General features: G+C 44.5%; 1 protein-coding gene across 3 annotated transcripts in view; it reads left to right on the top strand.

Annotated features, from left to right (window-relative positions):
- The window catches only part of LOC139255845 (uncharacterized), a 241,400-nt gene that overhangs the window by 86,558 nt on the left and 133,313 nt on the right, over nucleotides 1-21,529 (top strand). For all 3 annotated transcript variants that reach the window (XM_070874020.1, XM_070874019.1, XM_070874018.1), the window contains one exon: nucleotides 19,074-19,181. In XM_070874020.1, the coding sequence (XP_070730121.1) occupies nucleotides 19,074-19,181 (108 nt within the window). The remainder of the gene's footprint in view (nucleotides 1-19,073; nucleotides 19,182-21,529) is intronic.

Below are 21,529 nucleotides of genomic sequence, written 5' to 3'. Positions count from 1 at the left end.
AGCGCCTCCTGCACCCTTTCCAAGGTGAGTACAACAGTGGGGGCTTCATCCATCACCTCCCCCTTCCCCTCCCCTGACCCCCATGCTCTTTGTCTGGAAGGAGGGATTGGAAGATGTTCTCCTCTTCAGGCTCGTCCGGGTCTGAATCTTCTTCTACATCGTCAGGGTTGGCCTCAAGTTCTGCAAAATATAACAGAACAGACAAATGGTGAGCAGCAAAGGAGGGGGCAGGGTGGGTGACCTGAGTAGGCTCACACAGCGCAGGCAGCAGGCTGATTTGAAGGACCACAATGAATGATAGCACATTGCATTAACCGAAGCATAGCTGACGGAGACATCCCCACGAACCGAAGCATGGCTAGCCCACGCAGTACTTAACATTTAGCAAAGCCAGATTGTGGAATTTGCAGGACTTACCCTCTCTCTCTCGAGTGTGAGCCCAGCTTGTGCAGTGGTGGTTGCTTTTCTCCAGGCAGGACCTATCAAAGTAGCGACCCTCTCTTGCAGTGGTACAGATTTGCTATGCCTCCTCCTATTTGAGTGCTTCCCATTTGTTGTGTGCCACCTTTCTCTGCAAAGATGAAAATATAACTTTTTAGAGAGGGTGTCTGTTATGTATTAATGCTTGGGGGGTCACCAGACACCAGAGAGCGCCGTGGTTGGAGGTCATCGGGCTGTACGCATGTGGCATGTGTGCTTGGTCATCTGTATATAAGCTGGGTGTCTTTGTCACTCTCGGGCTGGAATAAAGATGGATCAGGTTGCACCTGAGTGAGTTTACAGTAACCAGACTCTTGAATCATTACAATTGACGACGAGGTAATTTAAGAACCTTCGCATGCACAATGGGCAGGGTTGAAATCCTGGAGAGATTCGTGGAGGGCGAGGATTGGGCGGATTTTGTCGACCGCCTGGATCAGTATTTTGTGGCCAGTGGCATGGAAGCAGAGGCCTACGCAGTTAAGTGCAGGGCAGTTCTCACCGTTTGTGGTCCGAAAATTTACGGCCTCATGAAGTATCTTCTCTCGCCTGTACATCCGGCGGAAAAAGGGTACGAGGAATTGTGTACATTGGTGGGTAACCATCTGAAGCCACAAGAGGGGATCGTCATATCACGCTTCCGTTTCTACACGCATGTTCGGTGCTGAGAGCCAGGTCGTGTCGGGATTTGTCGCCGACCTACGACATCTTGCTGAGCCGTGTAAGTTCGGGAACATACTGGAAGACATGCTGCGTGGTGTTTTCGTGATAGGCATCAGCCATGATGCGATCCTCAGGAAGCTGTTGGCTGCAGAGACGCTGGATTTGAAAAAGGCCATCGCGACTGCTCAGGCATGCATGACGACGGATGACGATATCATCGACGAGTCGGAGTTCCACGGCAAGCAATGTAAACAAGATGGCATCATTTTTGGGCAGAGCTGCTTACGCAACACCTGCCTCTGCTCAAAGCCTGCCAACTAGTTCAAACCAGATTTCACCCTGTCGGCATTTGGGGGCATCATCGGCCTCATCAGTGTCGCTTTAGATCATACTCATGCAATAGATAGTCGAAAGTGGGGCATCTTCACAGGATGTGTCCACAACGGAGCAAGCGTGGTGCGGCTCACCACGTGGTTGATGAGGACCAGTTCAGTATGGCCCGGATACGCAACCCGAGGAGGAAGTGAATGGACTGTATTCGTTCCTGAGCAAGAGCCAGCCGATAGTCGTTAATGTGAAGCTGAATGGCATGTCAATGGAGCTGGGCATGAGTGTGAGCCAGTCGATAATGAACCAAAGGACATTCGACAAGCTGTGGGACACTAAGGCTGCGAAACCGAAGCTGAGTCCAGTCAATGTCAGGTTGCGTACTTACACTAAGGAACTCATACCGGTGCTCAGCAGTGCAGCAATCGAGGTGAGATATGATGGTGTGGTTCACGAATTACCATTATGGATCGTCCCAGGTAATGGTCCAATGCTGTTCGTCAGGAATTGGCTCGAGAAAATCAAGCTGAACTGGAAGGATGTCAAGATGTTGTCCTTGGTGGATGATACTTTGTGTGCTCAAATATTGAAAAAGTTTCCTTCTTTGTTTGAACTGGGCATTGGTAATTTTATAGGGGCCAAGGTACAGATTCACCTGGACTCTAATGCAAGGCCTGTCTATCACAAAGCTCGGTCTGTTCCGTACATGATGAGGGTTGAAATTGAGCTTGACAGACTCCAGCGTGAAGGAATCATATCACCGGTCGAGTTTAATGAATGGGCCAGTCCCATTGTTCCTGTGTTGAAGAGTGATGGCACTGTCAGGATTTGTGGAGACTACAAGGTTACGATTAACCAATTTTCGAAACAGGATCAGTATCCGTTACCCAGGGCTGATGACCTGTTCACCATGCTAGCTGATGGAAAGTCATTCACGAAACTGGATCTGACATCGGCCTATATGACCCAGGAGCTTGTCGACACTTCGAAGAAACTCACCTGCATCAACACCCATAAAGGACTGTTTGTCTACAACAGGTGTCCTTTTGGGGTTCGTTCGGCTGCAGCCATATTTCAGAGGAATATGGAAAGTTTACTGAAGTCCATTCTTAGAACTGTCGTGTTTCAAGATGACATTCTGGTCACAGGTTGCGACACTGCTGAACATTTGAACAATCTTGAAGAAGTCCTACAGCGTCTGGACAAAGTGGGACTCAGGCTGAAATGCTCGAAGTAAGTTTGTATTAATGGCACCTGAAATCGAATTCCTCGGGAGGAAGATAGCTGCTGATGGCATCAGGCCCACTGATTCGAAAACCAAGGCCATCAAAAATGCACCCAGGCCTCAGAATGTGACGGAGCTGTGTTCGTTCCTTGGGCTACTCAACTACTTTGGTAATTTCTTACCCAGATTGAGCACTTTACTAGAGCCACTGCATGTGTTACTAAGAATAGGCGATAACTGGGTCTGGAGTGCATCTCAAGATAGAGCCTTTGAGAAAGCCAAGAATCTGCTATGTTCAAACAAGTTGCTTGTTCATTATGATCTGTGTAAGCGTCTTGAATTGGCCTGTGATGCTTCATCATATGGGGTTGGCTGCGTACTCCCAACAAGCAAATGAATCGGGCAAGCTACAACCTGTTGCGTATGCTTCGAGAAGTCTGTCTAAAGCGGAAAGAGCTTACAGTATGATAGAGAAAGAAGCTTTGGCCTGTGTGTATGGGGTAAAAAAAAATTCACCAGTACCTGTTTGGTCTTCGTTTTGAACTAGAAACGGATCACAAGCCACTCATTTCATTGTTTGCGGAAAACAAAGGTATTAATACCAATGCATCGTCCCGCATTCAAAGGTGGGCGCTGACATTGTCTGCCTTTGATTACGTCATCTGTCATAGACCTGGTACTGAGAATTGTGCCGATGCACTGAGTCGTCTGCCCTTACCCATAACTGAGATGGAGATGCCTCAACCTGCAGATCGACTGTTCGTAATGGATGCTTTTGAGAGTGAAGGAACCCCTGTCACTGCTCAACAAGTTAGGATCTGGACCAGCCATGACCCTATTTTATCGGTTGTGAAACGATGTGTGCTCAGTGGTGATTGATTTGCCATATCTATGGAGATGCGTGAGGAGACCAAACCTTACAACCGACGCAAGGATGAGCTGTCCATTCAGTCAGACTGTTTACTGTGGGGTAATCGTGTAATCATGCCGAAGAAAGGACAAGAAAAATTTGTATGTGAACTTCATAGCACTCATCCTGATATTGTCATGATGAAGTCCATTGCTAGGTCTCATGTATGGTGGCCTGGAATTGATTCTGATCTGGAATCATGCGTGCATCAGTGCAATACTTGCACGCAGCTAAGTAAAGTACCAGCGTAATCTCCGCTGAGTCTTTGGTCGTGGCCATCCAAACCATGGTGGAGGATCCACATTGATTTTGTGGGCCCGTTCTTAGCAAAGATGTTTTTTGTCGTCGTAGATGCATATTCTAAATGGATAGAGTGTGTTATTATGTCATGCAGCACATCTACAGCTACCATTGAGAGCCTTCGTATCATGTTTGCTACTCATGGTTTGCCTGACATTGTTGTGAGCGACAACGGATCTTGCTTCACAAGTCTTGAGTTTCAGGAGTTCATGAAACTCAATGACATCAGACATGTGAGGTCAGTTCCATTCAAGCTTGCTTCTAATGGTCAAGCAGAGCGTGCTGTTTAAACCATCAAGCAAAGTATGAAATGTGTAACTCGGGGCTCACTGCAGAGACGGTTGTCATGTATATTGCTCAGTTACAGATCAAGACCTCATAAGCTTACTGGGGTTCCTCCTGCTGAACTACTGATGAAGAGAAATCTCAAGACCAGGCTTTCTCTTGTTCATCCTGATTTGAATGATCATGATTTGAATGAAAACAGACGTCAAAGTGAGCAATGGTGTCATGATCATGTTGCCGTGTCATGTGACATCTCGGTCAACGATCCAGTTTATGTACTGAACTATGGTCAAGGTCCAAAGTGGATTGCCGGCACTGTTATAGCCAAGGAGGGTAACAGAGTGTTTATTGTCGTGCTTAAGAATGGGCAAACAGGCAGGAAACACCTTGACCAGGTTAAACTGCGGCACACGGATGAACTAGAATCGAGTGAGGAAGATGCAGTCAGTGATCAACCAACCATTGTTCACTCATCAGAAGACTCTGCTGACATTACTGACTCTGAACGTTCAGTCTCTGATGTGGTCATGACCACTCCCATCAGATCGGCTACTCAGCCCTCAGTCTCAACGGACTCAGAACGCTCGCCCAAAGCCAAAGTTGAACTGAGCCGATCAACTTGTGAGAGGAAAGCCCCAGACCATCTTAATTTGTAAAAAGACTGTTGTTAAAATTTTAAAAGGGGGATGTTGTTATGTATTAATGCTTGAGGGTCACCAGACACCAGAGAGTGCGGCGGTCGAAGGTCATTGGCCTGTATGCATGTGACATGTGTGCTTGGTCACCTGTATATAAGCTGTGTGTCTTTGTCAAGCTGGCACTCTTGGGCTGGAATAAAGATGGATCAGGTTGCACCTGAGTGAGTTTACAATAACCAGACTCTTGAGTCATTACAGTGTCTTTCTGCTGGGTGGGACATATATAGCTGGTCACTTTTACAATTGCAATCCCATTGAATAAATTAAAATATTACTTACACTAACTACTTGACCAAGGTCCTGCCATTTCTTTTTGCCCTGGCCTCCAGACCTCGGGATGGTCACCATTGCACAGTAATCTTCTGCAAGTTGGTTCCAGCGTTGTTTCTTTTCTTTTGGTGAAACTTTTATGTGACCTCTGCTGGTGTCCAGCTCGTGCCATTTGGCCTCAATTACAGTAACTAGTGCCTCCATTTCATTCTGTAAGAAACTCTTGGTCCTTGAGCCGTGTTGGATCTTGTATTGCAGCTCCGATTTTTCCACTGAGAATTAAAGTTCTCACACACGCTCTTTAAATATGGCCGAATGCAGACCGGGAGCTGTACTGCGCACGCGCACCCATAGGAATCACGTCAAAAACATCCTTTTTTTTCTCTCACATGTGCAGAAGGGGGGACATCGTTTTTTCCGGCGCAGGCATTAGGCTCCAACCCCTCCCTGAAGCTAAAGGACAAGCTGCGCAGCGCCGCGCCAATTTCAAAAAATAGAACGGGCAAAGTTGCTACTTTTCTTTTGGAGTAGTTGGGGCCAAGAAAAACGGGCGTAACTCTGGCAATACGCCAAAAAATGGCATTGGGGAACATTGAGCCCATAGAATGATTCCAGCACGGATGAAGGCCATTCGGCCAGTCGAGCTCGTGTCAGCTCTCCGCCCTTTCCCCTTGGTCCTGCAATTTTTTTTCTTTCAGGTACTTATCCAAGTCCCTCTTAAAAGCCTTGATTGAGTCTGCCTCCACCACCCTTTCAGGCCGTGCATTCCAGATCCTAACCACTCGCTGCGTAGAAATTTTTTTTCTTATTTTGCCTTTGGTTTTTTTGCTAATCGTCTTAAATCTGTGTCCTCCTGGTTCTTGACCATTCTCCCAATGGGAACAGTTTCTCTCGATCTACTCTGTCTAGACCCCCCATGATTTTGAACATCTCCATCAAATCTCTTCTCAATCTTCTCTGCTCCAAGGAGAACAACCCTGGCTTCTCTAGTCTGTCCACGTAACTAAAGTTCCTCATCTCTAGAATCATTCTCGTAAATCTTTTCTGCACCCCCTTTAAGACCCTCACATCCTTCCTAAAGTGCGGTGCCCAGATTTGAACACAAGTTTCCAGTTGAGGCCGAACCAATGTTTTATACAGGTTCATCATCATTTCCAAGTTTTTGTACTCTATACCTCTATTTATGAAACCCAGGATCCCATATGTTTTTTTTAAACTGCTTTCTCAACCTGCCCTGCCTCCTTCAACGATTTATGCACATATACTCTGTTCATGCACCCCCTTTAGGATTGTACCCTTTCGTTTATATTTCCTCTCCTCATTCGACCAAAATTAATCACTTCGCACTTCTCTGCGTTAAATTTCATCTGCCACATGTCTGCCCATTCCACCAGCCTATCTATGTCCTCTTGAAGTCTATTACTATCTGCTTCACTTTTCACTATACGTCCAAGTTTTTTGTCATCTGCAAATTTTGAAATTGTGCCCTGTACACCCAAATCCAAGTCATTGATATATATCAAGAAAAGCAGTGGTCCTGGAACAGACCCCGGGGAACACCATTGTATACCTTCCTCCATTCTGAAAAACAACCTTTCACTCTGTTTCCTGTCACTTAGTCAATTTCTTTTCCATGCTGCCACTGTCCCTTTTATTCCATGGGCTTCAACTTTGCTGGTAAGCGTATTATGTGACACTTTGTCAAACACCTTTTGGAAGTCCATGTACACTACATCAACCACATTGCCCTCATCAACCTTCTGTTACCTCATCAAAAAACTTGATCAAATTGGTTAAAGACGATTTGCCTTTAACAAATCTGTGCTGGCTTCTCTTAATTAATCCACACTTGTCCAAGTGACTGTTTATTTTGTTCCTTATTATTGTTTCTAAAAGCTTCCCCACTACTGAGGTTAAAGTGACTGGCCTTTAGTTGCTGGGTTTATCTTTACAACCTTTTTTGAACAAGGGTGTAACATTTGCAATTCTCCAGTCCTCTGGTACCACCCCTGTTTCTAAGGAGGATTGGAAGATAATGGCCAATACCTCTGCTATTTCTTCCTTCACTTCCCTCAGCGTTCTAGGATGCATCCCATCTGGTCCTGGTGACTTATCTACTTTAAGTGCAGCCAGCATTTTTAGTACCTCATCTTTATTCATTTTTATCCCATCCAATATCTTCTCTGCCTCCTCTTTCACTATGTCTATGGCAGCATCTTCTTCCTTGGTGAAGTCAGATGCAAAGTACTCATTGAGCACCTCAGCCTTACCGTCTTCACTCATAGGTCACCTTTTTAGTCCCTAATTGGTCCCATGCCTCCTCTTACTACCCTTTTACTATTTATATGCCTCCCTTTGGATTACCCTTTATGTAAGCTGCCATTCTATTCTCATACCCTATCTTTGCCCCTCTTATTTTCTTTCTCATTTCTCCTCTATACTTTCTATATTTAGCCTGATTCTCAGATGTATTCTTGACCTGACATCTGTCATACGTGCTCTTTTTCTGCTTCATATTACTCTCTATCTCTTTCGCCATCCATGGAGCCCTGTCTTTAGTTGCCCTACCTTTCCCCCTTGCGGGAATGTACATCGACTGTACCCAAACTATTTCCTCTTTAAAAGCAACCCATTGTTCCATTACAGTTTTGCCTGCCTATCTTTGATTCCAATTTACAAGGGCCAGATCCATTCTCATCCCACTGAAATGTGCCTTCCTCCAATTTAGTATTTTTACTCTAGATAGCAAATCTAAACCTTATGATACTATGATCACTGTTCCCTAAATGTTCACCTACTGACACTTGCTCAACTTGAGTTACCTCATTCCCCAGAACTAAATCCAGCAATTTCTCCTTCCTCGTTAGGTCGGAAACATACTGATCAAGGAAGTTCTCCTGAAAACACTTCAGAAATTCTTCCTCCCCCCCCCCCCTCTGTTCTTTACACTATTTCTATCCCAGTCTATAGGCTCAATTTTCCCCAAAGCATTTTTTTGGCGTACTTGAAAAGTTACGCCCGATTTTTAGGGGTCTAAGTACGGCCAAAAAAAAATTCTAAGTTTCCCCATTGGATTTCTTAATTTTGGCATGGCGTAACCCGACTTTTAGTTTTGGGGGTGGAGTCTTGATCTGCGCCAAAAAGATCGGGCTGCTATGGTAACCAGGGACACAATGCAAGCTGAGGCTGCAAAGTGAACCATACAGCCAGCTCAGAACACATTAAAAGAATTGAAAAACACAGAGCAGCAACTTACCTCCAACCCCGCCCGAAGGGCTTGCCGGTCCGGTCCCATTCTCGGTCCCCAATCTCCCGGTCCGGTCCCATTCTCGGTCCCCATTTTTTCTCTCTTGCTCTCTCACTTTCTTGCTCGCTCTCTCTCTTTCTCTCTCTCTCTCTTTATCTCTTTTTCTTTCTCTCTCTGTGTGAGTGAACCGGGGACCGAGAATGGGACTAGACAGCCTTCGGGCGGGGTTGGAGGTAAGTTGCTGCTTTGTATTTTTCAATTCTTTTAGTGTGTCCGGGCATCTGCTGTGCCGATTTCCTTACCTGCGCCGATTCCCTTAACTCTCCTGAAGGTTCTTCTGAAGAGGCCACATATGCTCGCCTAACATATGCTGGTCTAAGCAGAACTAGAGTAACTCTCAGCTGGCCAAACTTCCCTAAATGGCCAGAATTGGTGTAGGTGGCAGGTTACACTCCCTTTGGCTGAAAAAAAAACTGACCAAAAAAAATCATAAGTAACTGAGTTACGCTAGTGCAAATTGATTGGGGAAACTGTGGTTTTTCAACTTAGGCCAAAAAGAGCAGCCTGCTCCAAAAAAATCGGTGCAAATCACTAGGGAAAATTGAGTCCAATATTCGTATAGTTGAAGTCCTCCATTATCACTACTCTATAATTCTTGCATCGCTCTGTAATTTCTTTACAAATTTGCTCCTCCATATTTTTCCCACTAGTTGGTGGCCTATAGAATACACCTAGTAAAGAAAGAAAATACTTACATTTATATAGCGCCTTTCACAACCATCGGATGTCTCAAATGCTTTACAGCCAATGAAGTACTTTTGGAGTGTAGTCACTGTTGTAATGTAGGAAATGCGGCAGCCAGTTTGCGCACAGTAAGCTCCCACAAAAAGCAATGTGATGATGACCTGATAATGTGTTTTGCTATGTTGAATGAGGGATAAATATTGGCCAGGACACGGGGGATAACTCCCCTGCTCATCTTCAAAATAATGCCATGGGATCTTTTATGTCCACTTGAGAGGACAGACGGGGCCTTAGTTTAATGTCTCATCTAAAAGACAGTGCCTCCAACAGTGCAGCACTCCCTCAGCACTGCACTGGAGTGTCAGCCTAGATTTATGTGCTCAAGTCCCTGGAGTGGGACTTGAACCCACAACCTTCTAACTCAGAGGTGAGTGTGCTACCCATTGAGCCACAGCTGACACACTCTAGCCATATCGATTCCGTCCTCGACCCCACCAGGACTTCGCTTCTCTCCAGCACTGTAACATTCTCCTTAATCAATACCGCCATAACATCTTCTAGCTTTCTTTTCCTATCTTTCCTAAACACCCTATATCAAGGAATATTTAATACCCAATCCTGCCCTTTTTTGAGCCAGTCATCTGTTATTGCCACAACATCATATTCTCATGTGCCTATTTGCGCCTACAGCTCACCAACAATTTTTATTATGCTCTGTGAATTCGCATACATACACTGTAAATCTATCTTAGACCATCCTGTATTCTCTCTTAGTCTGACCCCACCTAATACCTTACTATTTCTTGCTTTAGTGCTATCCATCTCGCCCAATCCTTTTCCCTTCGGTTCTTCTTTCTACTGCAACATCCTAGTGCCCATTCACTGCCAGCTCAATTTAAACCCTCCCCAACAGCACTAGCAAAGGATATTGGTACCTGCTCTGTTGAGGTGCAACCTGTCCGGCCTGTACAGGTTCCACCTCCCCCAAAACTGACCCCAGGAATCTGAAGCCCTCCCTCCTGCACCATCTCTCCAGCCATGTATTCATCTGCTCTGTCCTATTTCTATAGTCACTCGCACAGTAGTAGAGATTACAACCTATGAGGTCCTGCTTTTTAATCTATTTTCTAGCTGCCTAAAATCTGCCTGCTGGACCTCATCCCTCTTTCTACCGATGTCGTTGGTGCCAATTTGGACTACAACCGAGAAGGTTGCTGGGATGTTGGATGAGATAAAAAAATAGATACCGACGAAGTAGTAGAAAGGCTGTTAGTAATTAAAGTGGATAAGTCACTCAGTCCAGATGTGATGCATCCTAGGTTGCTGAGAGTAGTAAGAACAGAAATTGCAGAGGTGCTGGCCTCGATCTTCCAACCCTCCTTCGATACAGCGGTGGTGCCAGAGGACTGGAGGATTGCAAATATTACACCCTTGTACAAAAAGGGAAGAAGGATAAACCTGGCAATTACAGGCCAGTCAGTTTAACGCAGTGGTGGGGAAGCTTTTAGAAACAATAATCTGGGAGAAAATTAACAGCCACTTAACAAGCATGGACTAATAAAGGAGAGCCAGCACGAATTTGTTAAGGGCTAATCATGTTTGACTAACTTGATTGAGTTTTTTGATGAGCTAACACAGAGGGTGGATGAGGACAGTGCCGTTGATGTATATATGGACTTGCAAAAGGCATTTGATAAAATACCACATAATAGGCTCATTAGCAAAATTGAAGCCCAAGGGGCCAGAACGGCATGGATACAAAATTGGCTAAGGAACAGAAAACAGAGAATTGTGGTGAATGGCTGTTTTCAGACTGGAGGGAGGTGTATAGTGGTGCTCTCCATGGGTCAGTACTAGGACCATTGCTGGTTTTGATACACTTTAATAGTTTGGACTTGGGGATACAAGACCTGTAATAAATTTATAGTCCTTTTGGACTGTCTGTTCAGTCATTCGAAGCTGCTTCCATATTGCTAACAATTATGATGTTTATTTAAGCATAAATAAGACTTCATTCATGCAATGTGTGAGCAGCAGTTTACAAGGAACAATTGAGAGTTATATTACCCCGTTGATCCTTAGGTAGGGCTGTGACTTTGTCCCTTGTACTTCGTGCAATTCATCCTCGTCCACCCCCAGCTCGAACCTCTAATTTAAGAGTGGCTACAGTCCCCACAGTTATACCCCAAAAATCTAAATTGTGGCGAAATTCATCCAATCATCTAGCATCCTTAGCCCCATTCTACCCAATCATGGGATTGGCACGTACACGTCCAGGCACAGACAAGGCCTGGGCCTCCCTTATATTTGATTTTAGCCTCTCTATGAGCTGTCCTTATTCAGCAATTAATGGAGACCTTGGGGTCAAGTTTCAGCCTGAGTTGCTCCTATTTTTTTGGAGCAACTGGTTTAGAATGGAATATATTAGAAATTGCAATTCTCAGCATTTAGTTTGCTCCAGTTCTAGTCAGTTAGAACAGTTTCATTTTGGAACAGATTTTTTTTTCAAAAGCGGGTGTGTCCGGCCACTTACGCCTGTTTTGAAAGTTTAGGCAGTGAAAATTTACTCCAAACTAACTTAGAATGGAGTAAGTGTAGATTTTTGTATGCTCAGAAAAACCTTGCCTACACTTTACAAATAAGGCATAGGTTACAAATCAGGCGTAGGGCATGAGGAGGGGGTGGGGAAGGGATGTAATTAAATTCTACAAGCATTCAACAGTCTTACTTATACAAATAAAGAGCCATCCTCAATAAAAAATTATAAACAAAGCAAATACAAAATATTGAATATTCCTACCTGTGAGAAGCAGCAGCAGCCTTCGAGCTGCGGTCCTTCAGGCCAGCTTTCCATCTAGGAGACAGGGGCGGCGACAGTGACTCGACGGCAGCTGAAGAAACACCAAGCAGCCTTCGAGCTGCGAGGGAAGCTGAGGCTATTCGGCCACGGGATAGGGGCGGCAGCAGTGGCTGACAGCGGCCGAAGACACAGCAAGCAGCCTTCGAGCTGCGAGGGACGCTATTCGTCCAGGGGACAGGGAGAGGCAGCCAGATAGCCAGTTTGAAACTTAAATCTGTAATTGCAAAATGGGTGCTGCATTGTCAACACCGCGGATTATACAATGGTTCGCCAGCAATTCACTGCATAGGAGAAAATTGATTGGAGCTCACCGCACCAGGAACGTCATAGCCCGTAAGCTGATGGGCAGGAGACCTTACCCACGTCGGCAATATCGAGCCAGGCGCTCGTACCTGGACATGAGCGAGGCTGATTGTGTCAAAAGACTGCGTTTCTGCAGAGAAGTTGTCGTTGAGATCTGTAATCGGCTGAGAGCAGATTTGCAGCCCAGCAGCAGAACGTCAACTGCCTTGTCTGTTGAAGTGAAGTTAACAGCTGCACTTGCCTTCTATGCCTCAGGATCGTTTCAGGCTACAACTGGAGATGTGTACGCCATCTCTCAACGTGCAATACATGGCTGCGGTTACCAGGTCATGGCTGCACTGTATGTGCGAAGGAATGACTTCATCAAGTTCCCAATGACCGCGCAAGCGATCCATGAGAGAGCTGTGGGCTTCTTCAGGATTGCTGGCTTCCCAAAGGTACAGGGCTGCATTGATTGTACCCACATAGCCTTGCGAGCACCTGTGGAGGATTCCGAGCAGTACAGGAATAGAAAAGGTTTCCACTCCATCAATGTGCAGCTTGTGTGTGATGACAAGCAGCGCATCATGTCAGTCGATGTGAGATAACCTGGCAGCACCCATGATGCGTACATCCTACGCGACAGCGTTATATCTGACATGTTTGAGCAACAGTCAGAAGGGCAGAGCTGGCTACTGGGAGACAAAGGGTACGGCCTGACCACCTGGCTCATGACGCCCCTACGCGTGACACGGATGGAAGCTGACCGTCAATACAACATGGCGCACATTGCGACATGCAGCATCATTGAGAGGACCGTTGGCATATTGAAACAGTGTTTCCGATGCCTGGACCATTCCGGAGGCCACTTGCAATACTCTCCTCAGATTGTCGGTCACTTCACTGTTGTGTGCTGCATGCTGCATAACTTAGCCATCATGAGGCAGCAGGAGCTGGTAGTGGAACCAGAAGACCCACATGAGGGTCCAGTGCCTGATGATAGTGATTTGGAAGAGCAGGATGAGGATGATGACGATGATCAGAAAAGCATGCAAGTGCTTGATGCCGGAGCACGAGGTCGGAGGAGGGCCGTCCATCGTGCTCCTTTAACGATTGCTCGAGCCCTGCGCCAGCAGCTCATCCGTGAACGCTTCAATTACTGATGCCTGAGGGCTCTGCGACCACTGTTCCACATGGACATGTTTATTTTTTGGAGTTGTTCCTACGTTGTGTTGTGTTAATGGAACATGATTCAGTTTTAATGAAAAAATATTTTATTGAAAAGTTAACGTCACTGTAATAAAATATTTGTTGTATCAAACTACTTTTTAACATGACTCTTGAAGATCACTTAAAAACTTTAAGATCACTTATAAACTTGTAAAGTAACAAAACAATTTCAATGTGAAAAATCTTACACTTAAGATCACTTAAACTTCAAGATCACTTTTAGGTGCAAAATTTAAAAAGTTACAAAAAGTGAGAGCATTTACACTATAAGATCACTTAAAAATCCTAAGATCACTTATAAGTTGTAAAGTTACAAAACTTACAAATTTATTTCAATTTGAAAAATGCTACTACAGCTACATCAAGAACAAGAACAAAAGCAGCAAAGATAGGCTGCAACCATCTCTCATCCACATCTCAGTGAATGTTCACTTCTTCATGGGGGTGTCATTTGATTGGCGGGGTTGTGTGCCCTTATTGCAGCAGCTATCTCCATGGGGGCCTGTGCCGTCACTTGCATGCCCTCCCTGACGGCCTGTGCTGTTGATTGCACTCCCTCGGACATTCCTCCCCTAATTTCCCGTGTCATTACTGCTATTTCTCCCGTCAGTACCGTCACCTCTTCACCCACTGCATTGACGTTGCCGATGAGTGATCGGATAAGCTCATTGGTCTCCATACCCAATGCCACAACCTGAGCCGCATCTGTTCCACGTTGCATCTCAGGAGAGCGTGTCTCCAATCTCCTCTCTGCCTGGGTCTGCCTTGCGGCACCTCTACACTGGGAGGCGCGGGTTCGGACGCTTGGTGTTCCAAACGGCACCACTACACAGGGAAGCGCGGGCTGGGACGGTGGGGCGCTCGGTGTTCCAGACGGCAGTACTAGAGAGAGAGGCACAGGCTGGGACGGTGGGCCGCTCTGTGTTCCAGACGGCAGTACTAGAGAGAGAGGCACGGGCTGGGACGGTGGGCCGCTCGGTGTTCCAGACGGCAGTACTAGAGAGAGAGGCACGGGCTGGGACGGTGGGCCGCTCGGTGTTCCAGACGACAGCACTCGAGTGCGAGCTGTGGGCTGGGATGGTGGGTGAATGGGTGTAAACTGCTCCATTATCTTACCAGTACCACTGGGACCCGCAACATCGGAATCAAAACCATGGAAGGTGGAACCAGAACCTATGCGAGTGGGAGGCGCAGGCTCGGATGGTGTGCACTGGCTGTAAACTGCTGCATTACACCAGCAGCACCACTGGGACCCGCAACATTGGAATCAAAACCATGGAAGATGGAACCAGGACCTATGCAAGGGGTTGAAACTCTGATGCCCCTTAATGGGGGGTCATAAACATTAATTTGGAAGCTCTCCCCTGTAGACATTTCAGTTAGCGCCGCCATCATCCAGTCTGGATCATCCGCATCTGGTTGTACAGGTTCTTGTTCTGTATCTTCAGGATCCTCAGGGTTGGCAGCAGCAGCATCGTCATCATCATCATCATCATCATCATCATGTTCTGCAAAATACATCAGAACAGTCAAATGTTTAGCAGCAAGGGAGGGGGCAGGATGGATGGCATGAGTACTCTCACACATAGCAGGCCAGACAGCAGGTTGATTTGAAGGGCCACGGTGCATTTTCAGGACTTACCCTCTCCCTCACGTGCGGGCCCAACTTGTGCTGTACTGATTGCTTTTCTCCATGTACGACTCATCATAGCAGCTACCCTCTGTTCGAAGGGTGTCAGTGGATGCAGATTGGGCGTGCCTCCTCCTGTTCGAGTTGCTTCCCTTTTCTTGTGGGCCAATTTCTTCTGTAAAGAGTAAAATATAACTTTTTACTGAGTGCGTCTTTCTGCAGGGTGGGACATACAGATCGTCACATTACAATTACGATTACATTAAAAAATGAAAATATTACTTACACTAACTACTTGACCAAGGTCATGCCATTTCTTTTTACACTGGCTTCCAGATCACATGGTATGCACCACTGCGCAGTAATCTTCTGCAACTTAGTTCCAGCGTGTCTTCATTTCTTTGGGTGGCACTTTTATGCGACCACTGTTGCTGGTATCTAGCTCCTGCCATCTCTGCTCAATGACGTTGACTAATATCTCCACTTCCTCATGCAAGAAATTCTTTGTTCTTGGTGGACGTTGTTCCATTGCTGTATTGAATTGACACTCTTATTTTTCAAAACACACAGTCCTTATTTTGCATGCACCTATGCAGCACTTGTTCTGGAAGTTTAGCAGTGAAAAGCAGCATTCACTGATTTCAGCAGGTGATTTCTTCAACAGTGCTGCTAAAAGCTATCCTTCAGGCACAAAAAATCACCAAAATTCAATCCCAAGCCTTTCCAGAGGTCCACAAAACAAATCAGCACTTTTCTTCAAGTTCCTTTAAAAATGGCTGAGTGCCAATGTTTATGGGCTACTGCGCGTGCGTGCGCGCTTCAATGCGCACGCGCAGGGCTGCTGGCATGATGTTCTCTCATTTGACTTAGCCCCGCCCCCCTGCATTTGCAGAATCGGCGCGACTCTGTGGCTCCGCCCCCTGCTGATGTCTGCGCACCGCGCTGAGCTCCGAGGGACCTGCAGGAAGCCCGAGAATTGCAAGATACATTTTTGTCGCGCTTTAGGCGCGAAAAACGGGCGTCCATGTCGGGTCTGCGCCGTTCTAGGCGCGGCCCGAAACTTGACCCCCTTGAAACTAGTGACAATTCTTGATGTAAAGAAATCCTAACTTAAACATCATTTTCTTTACTAATTCTAATAAAGGAGAAATAAAACCAGTCTAGCAAACTTAATATTAAACTGCAACCTCGCAAAGCTTTAATACTGAAAAATAATTTAAAAAGGATTATATTGGATGATATTTCAACAAATAACAAGACTTCTCTGATAAGCATGGCTACATCTAGGGAGTGATGAGAGCTAATGACTTCATGTCTCAAACTGGACCTCCCTCCTTTAGCTTGCAATAAGAACCATTAGTCACATTGCACCAGCCACCAGTTGATTTGAAGGCCTAAAAGCAATTTATTTTGAAGAGCAATAATTCAAGCCAAGGCTTTAGTTATTTAACCTTTGAAACTTCTAAATACCCTCCTGAGCCTATATTCTTACAGGCACAATTTAGAAATTTACAGATGACACGAAACTTGGAAGTGTAGTAAACAATGAGTAAAATAGTACTAAACTTCAAGAAGACATAGATAGGCTGGTTGCTGGTGGAATAGATGGACACATGGCAGATGAAATTTAACACAGAAAAGTGTGAGGTGATACATTTTAGTAGGAAAAATGTGGAGAGACAGTACAAGCTAAATGGTACAACAGGAGATTTGATAGAGATGTTAAAAATCATGAATGATTTCGACAGATTAAATAAAGAAACAATTTCCAGTGGTTGAAGGGTCAGTAACCAGAGGACACAGATTTAAGGTGATTGGCAAACGAACTAGAGGCAACATGAGGAAAAACTTTTTTACGTAATGAGTGGTTAGGATTTGGAATTCACTCACTGCCTGAAAGATCAGTGGAAACAGATTCAGTAGTAGTTTTCAAAAGGAATCGGATAAAAAATGTCAGGGATATGGGGAAAGAGTGGGGAAATAGGACTAACTGGATTGCTCTTCGAAAGACTCAATGGCTTCCCTATGTGCTGCAATATTCTCTGATTCTATAATTAAGGTATATTGCTCTTATTTTTCCTCCCAAAATGTATCACCTCATATTTCTCTGTGATAAACTCTATCCAGTTTTGATTCCCTGTTTCCAACCAACCATTGGCAACATCACACTTCCCCATTTACTAAACACAGCTGTGTTTATGCCTGGGTTCTCCTGCTTGTCTGCTGTAACTTGAGCACATAAATCCAGGCTGACCCTCCAGTGTAGAGCTGAGGGAATGCTGCACTGTTGGAGGTGCCGTCTTTCAGATGAGACGTTAAACCTGCTCTCTCAGGTGGACGTAAAAGATCCCATGGCAATATTTTCAACAAGAGCAGGGGAGTTATCCCCGGTGTCCTGGCCAATATTTATCCCTCAATCAACATAACAAAAACAGATTATCTGGTCATTATCACATTGCTGTTTATGGGAGCTTGCTATGAGCAAATTGGCTGCCGCCTTACCACATTAGACAGGTTAGATGCAGGAAGAATGTTCCCAGGGGTCACAGTCTAAGGGTAAGGGGTAAGCCATTTAGGACCGAGATGAGGAGAAACTTCTTCACTCAGAGAGTTGTGGGCATGTGGAATTCTCTACCACAGAAAGTTGTTGGGGCCAGTTCGTTAGATATATTCAAAATGGAGTTAGATGTGGCCCTCACGGCTAAAGGGATCAAGGGGTATGGAGAGAAAGCAGGAATAGGGTACTGAAATGCATGATCAGTCATGATCATTTCGAATGTTGGTACTGGCTTGAAGGGCCGAATGGCCTACTCCCGCAACTATTTTCTATGTTTCTATTACAACAGTGACTACACCTGAAAGGTACTTCATTAGCTTTAAAGCACTTTGAGATGTCCAGTAGTCATGAAAGGTGCTATACAAATGAAAATCTTTTTTTCTTTCTTTAACATTGGTGGAAGAGCCCTGGAAAAAAAACGGCATAAGTAAAGTTATGGTGGATGAGTGGGAGAACCCCTGCGGAAATTCGCCCCCACGCTGTCTGGTATCAATAGGGAAATCATTGATTTATATTTGATGATGATAAGCTGCTGGACAACAAACACAGCTTAATGTCTGAGAAAGGTTAAGTTCAATAGTGTTTCTGACAGTGGATAACAGATGGAAGCTAAGACTATTTCTCAGCTTCTTGCCCATTTCCCTGAATTGCTTCTCAATAGAAAAGTATCTTGAACAAAAATCAAAAATTGTAGATGCTGGAAATCTGAACCGTTGGAAACAATCATCAGGTCAGGCAGCATCTGAACAAGCAAGTTAAACGTTTCAAGTGTGCAAACTGTGTCACGATGGGGGGGCTCCCTACCCCAAGCACCAACTCTCTCCATCCCTTGTATCCTTCAAAGCTATCTTTGGGTAGGTTCATGCAATGTGCAATAAATCACTTCCCTCACATGTCTCCAATACTCTGAAGATTGTGAATGATTTATTTTATGCTCACATGTATACCCTGTGCATTATTTTTGGTTTTATTCACCAGAACCTTAAACTCTGTCCACATTCAACCAGCTGTTTTAACAAACTATAACAGGAATTACCTGGTGAATTACTTCAACCCATTCAATGTATGTACTTATTACTGAGTTGAAACCTCCCAGTTATTATGTATAGAAAATAAAATCGGGCATATTGTAAACAGGCATTGATCCACTATGAACCCGAAACGTCGACCAATTTCACCCCACCTATCTCATGATCCTGCTACACACACATATATCTAATCTGAAAATGAAGATAAATTGAGTTTTTGAAACTATGTTCCCCTCTAAACTACTCAAATATATTACTTGTTCTCGTATTCATTTAATCAGAACAGTATTAGAAAAGATGTTTCAAAATAATGAATGCTTTAATTTTCTTTGTACAGGATGCTTCCTTGGCATATGAACAAGAAATAGCTGATGAAGAAAACTTTACTGCCAAAGAAGCAGAAAAGAGGAAAAATGATCTCTCTGCATTAGAGAAATTGTTTCGGGTATTAATATTTTGCTGATATTTCATTGATATTTTCGTATTAGGTTTAAACTTAGCTGATAATTTTACGTCTTGGTTAATTGTTTTCAGTAAGTTTTTGGCACTGAATTTAAATTGGTTTGTGAAGAACACAGTAATACTAATGGAATAGTGAAATTACCTGCACTGCATTTAAAAATAGATCATGTACACCTCATCAATGGCTCAGTGAGATTACCAGTTATCTCCATCCCCCTCCCTGCCCACTGTCTGAAGCTGAAATGGATTTTTCATAGCCTCAGTGGCCTATTTGATCTTGAGCTGAGCTTCCGTAACATCGCCCAACTCCACTCCTGCCTCAGCTCATCTGATGTTGAAACCATAATCCATGTCGTTACCACCAGACATGACTATTCCAATGCTCTTCTGGCCGGTCTCACATCCTCCACTCTCTGTAAACTTGAGGTCATCCAAAACTCAGCAGCCAATATCCTAACATGCACCGCTCCGTTCACCTATCACTCCTGTGCTCGCTGACATACATTGGCCCGGTATTTGCAGTAGTGATAATGGCAAGGCTGTCAGTGCTTGCCGTTATTACAGGGTAAAAATGACAGCAACTTCTGGAGCCCGCACTTGCACAGTTAAACGCGGAAATCGGGAAATTGCTGTCAGAGATATCCTGCTCCTCCACAAGATGCACTGTTGCAGTCTTCGCTGATGGAATCAGCACAGAATCACTGATTTGGCATGAACTACTTACCCACTAATCTCACTGTAAAGACTAATGAAAAAGTTAAGCCTTGTTCAATCAGAGTTTTTAACTAACTCATAATTACTGCTGAACAACTACTCTGACCCTGAAAAAATAATTTTACAAGTGTGGAGTCCCAATCCCTCAGAAGGAAATTTAAATGTTGCAGGTTTTTAAAAAAAAATATTTTTCACGTTTGTGTTTTGCTATTTAAGTTTCTCCCTTAACCCCATTTGAAAGTCCCAATCTTTAATTTGCTTTCTGAGCAATGATTTAAATGTGATTTATATTCTCTGATTTTTACTTCCTGCTTTGCTGTCTGTGAGAATTCTTCAATCTGATTGGTTGATCAGCCTGCCTGTTGCCTGCCCTGTTGTTAGATGCCACAGATTCCCTGCAGAAGGCGGCAAATTCAAACTGACATCGGAATAGAGGGGGTCTGTGCTTTAGAACCCGCTAAAACTTTTTTGAGGTCAAGGACAAATGTCGTTCCTTCACCACTGACTGTAAAATTCAGGCCATAGGCTCCTGGTCCGGCAACACCTATATTTTAAAATTCTCATCCTTATGTTCAAATTACTCAATGGTCTTGCCCCTCCCTATATTTGTATCCTCCTCCAGCTCTATAACCCACTGAGAACTATGGGCTCCTCCAATTTTGGCTTTTTGCGCATCCCTGATTTTCATCGCTCCGCCATTGGCCTTCATCTGCATTGTCTACATTCTAAACTCTAGAAATGTTGGTTCCTTTAGAGGATGAGACTGGGGAATTAATAATGGGGAACAGGGAAATGGCAGAGACTTTGAACAAATATTTTATATTGGTCTTCACGGTAGAAAACACTAAAAGCATCCCAATAATGGATAATCAAGAGGCTATAGGGAGGGAGGAACTAAAAACAATCACTGTCACTAAAGAAGTATTCGGTAAAATAATGGGACTAAAGATAGATAAATCCACTGGACCTGATGGCTTGCATCTTAGGGTCTTAAAAGAAGTGGCTGCAGAGATAGTGGTTGCATTGGTTGTGATTCTGGGGAGGTCCCAGTGGATTGGAAAACTGCAAATGTAATGCCACTATTTAAAAAAGGAGGCAGACAGAAAGCAGGAAATTATAGACCAGTTAGCCTAACATCTGTGGTTGGGTAAATGCTGGAATCCATTATTAAGGAAACAGTAGCAGGACATTTGGAAAAGCATAATTTAGTCAAGCAGAGTCAGCATGGTTTTATGAAAGGAAAATCATGTTTGACAAATTTGCTAGAGTTCTTTGAGGATGTAACGAGCAGTGTGGATAAGTGGAAACCAGTGGATGTGGTGTATTTGGATTTCCAGAAGGCATTCGATAAGGTGCCACTTAAAAGGTTACTGCACAAGATGAAAGTTCATGGGGCTGGAGCGTAATCTATTAAGCATGGATAGAGGATTGGCTAACTAACAGAAAACAGAAAGTCGGGATAAATGGGTCATTTTCCGGTTGGTAAATAGTAACTAGTGAGGTGCCACAGGGATCGGTGCTGGGGCCGCAACTATTTGCAATCAAAATTAATTATTTGGATGAAGGGACCGAGTGTAACGTGGCCAAGATTGATGATACAGAGATGAGTGGGAAAGC

Source organism: Pristiophorus japonicus, unplaced genomic scaffold (assembly GCF_044704955.1).
Source record: "Pristiophorus japonicus isolate sPriJap1 unplaced genomic scaffold, sPriJap1.hap1 HAP1_SCAFFOLD_641, whole genome shotgun sequence".
NCBI classification, from domain to species: Eukaryota; Metazoa; Chordata; class Chondrichthyes; family Pristiophoridae; genus Pristiophorus; species Pristiophorus japonicus.
The sequence above is the reverse complement of the archived record's forward strand: the minus strand, read 5'-3'. Positions and strand labels throughout refer to the sequence as shown.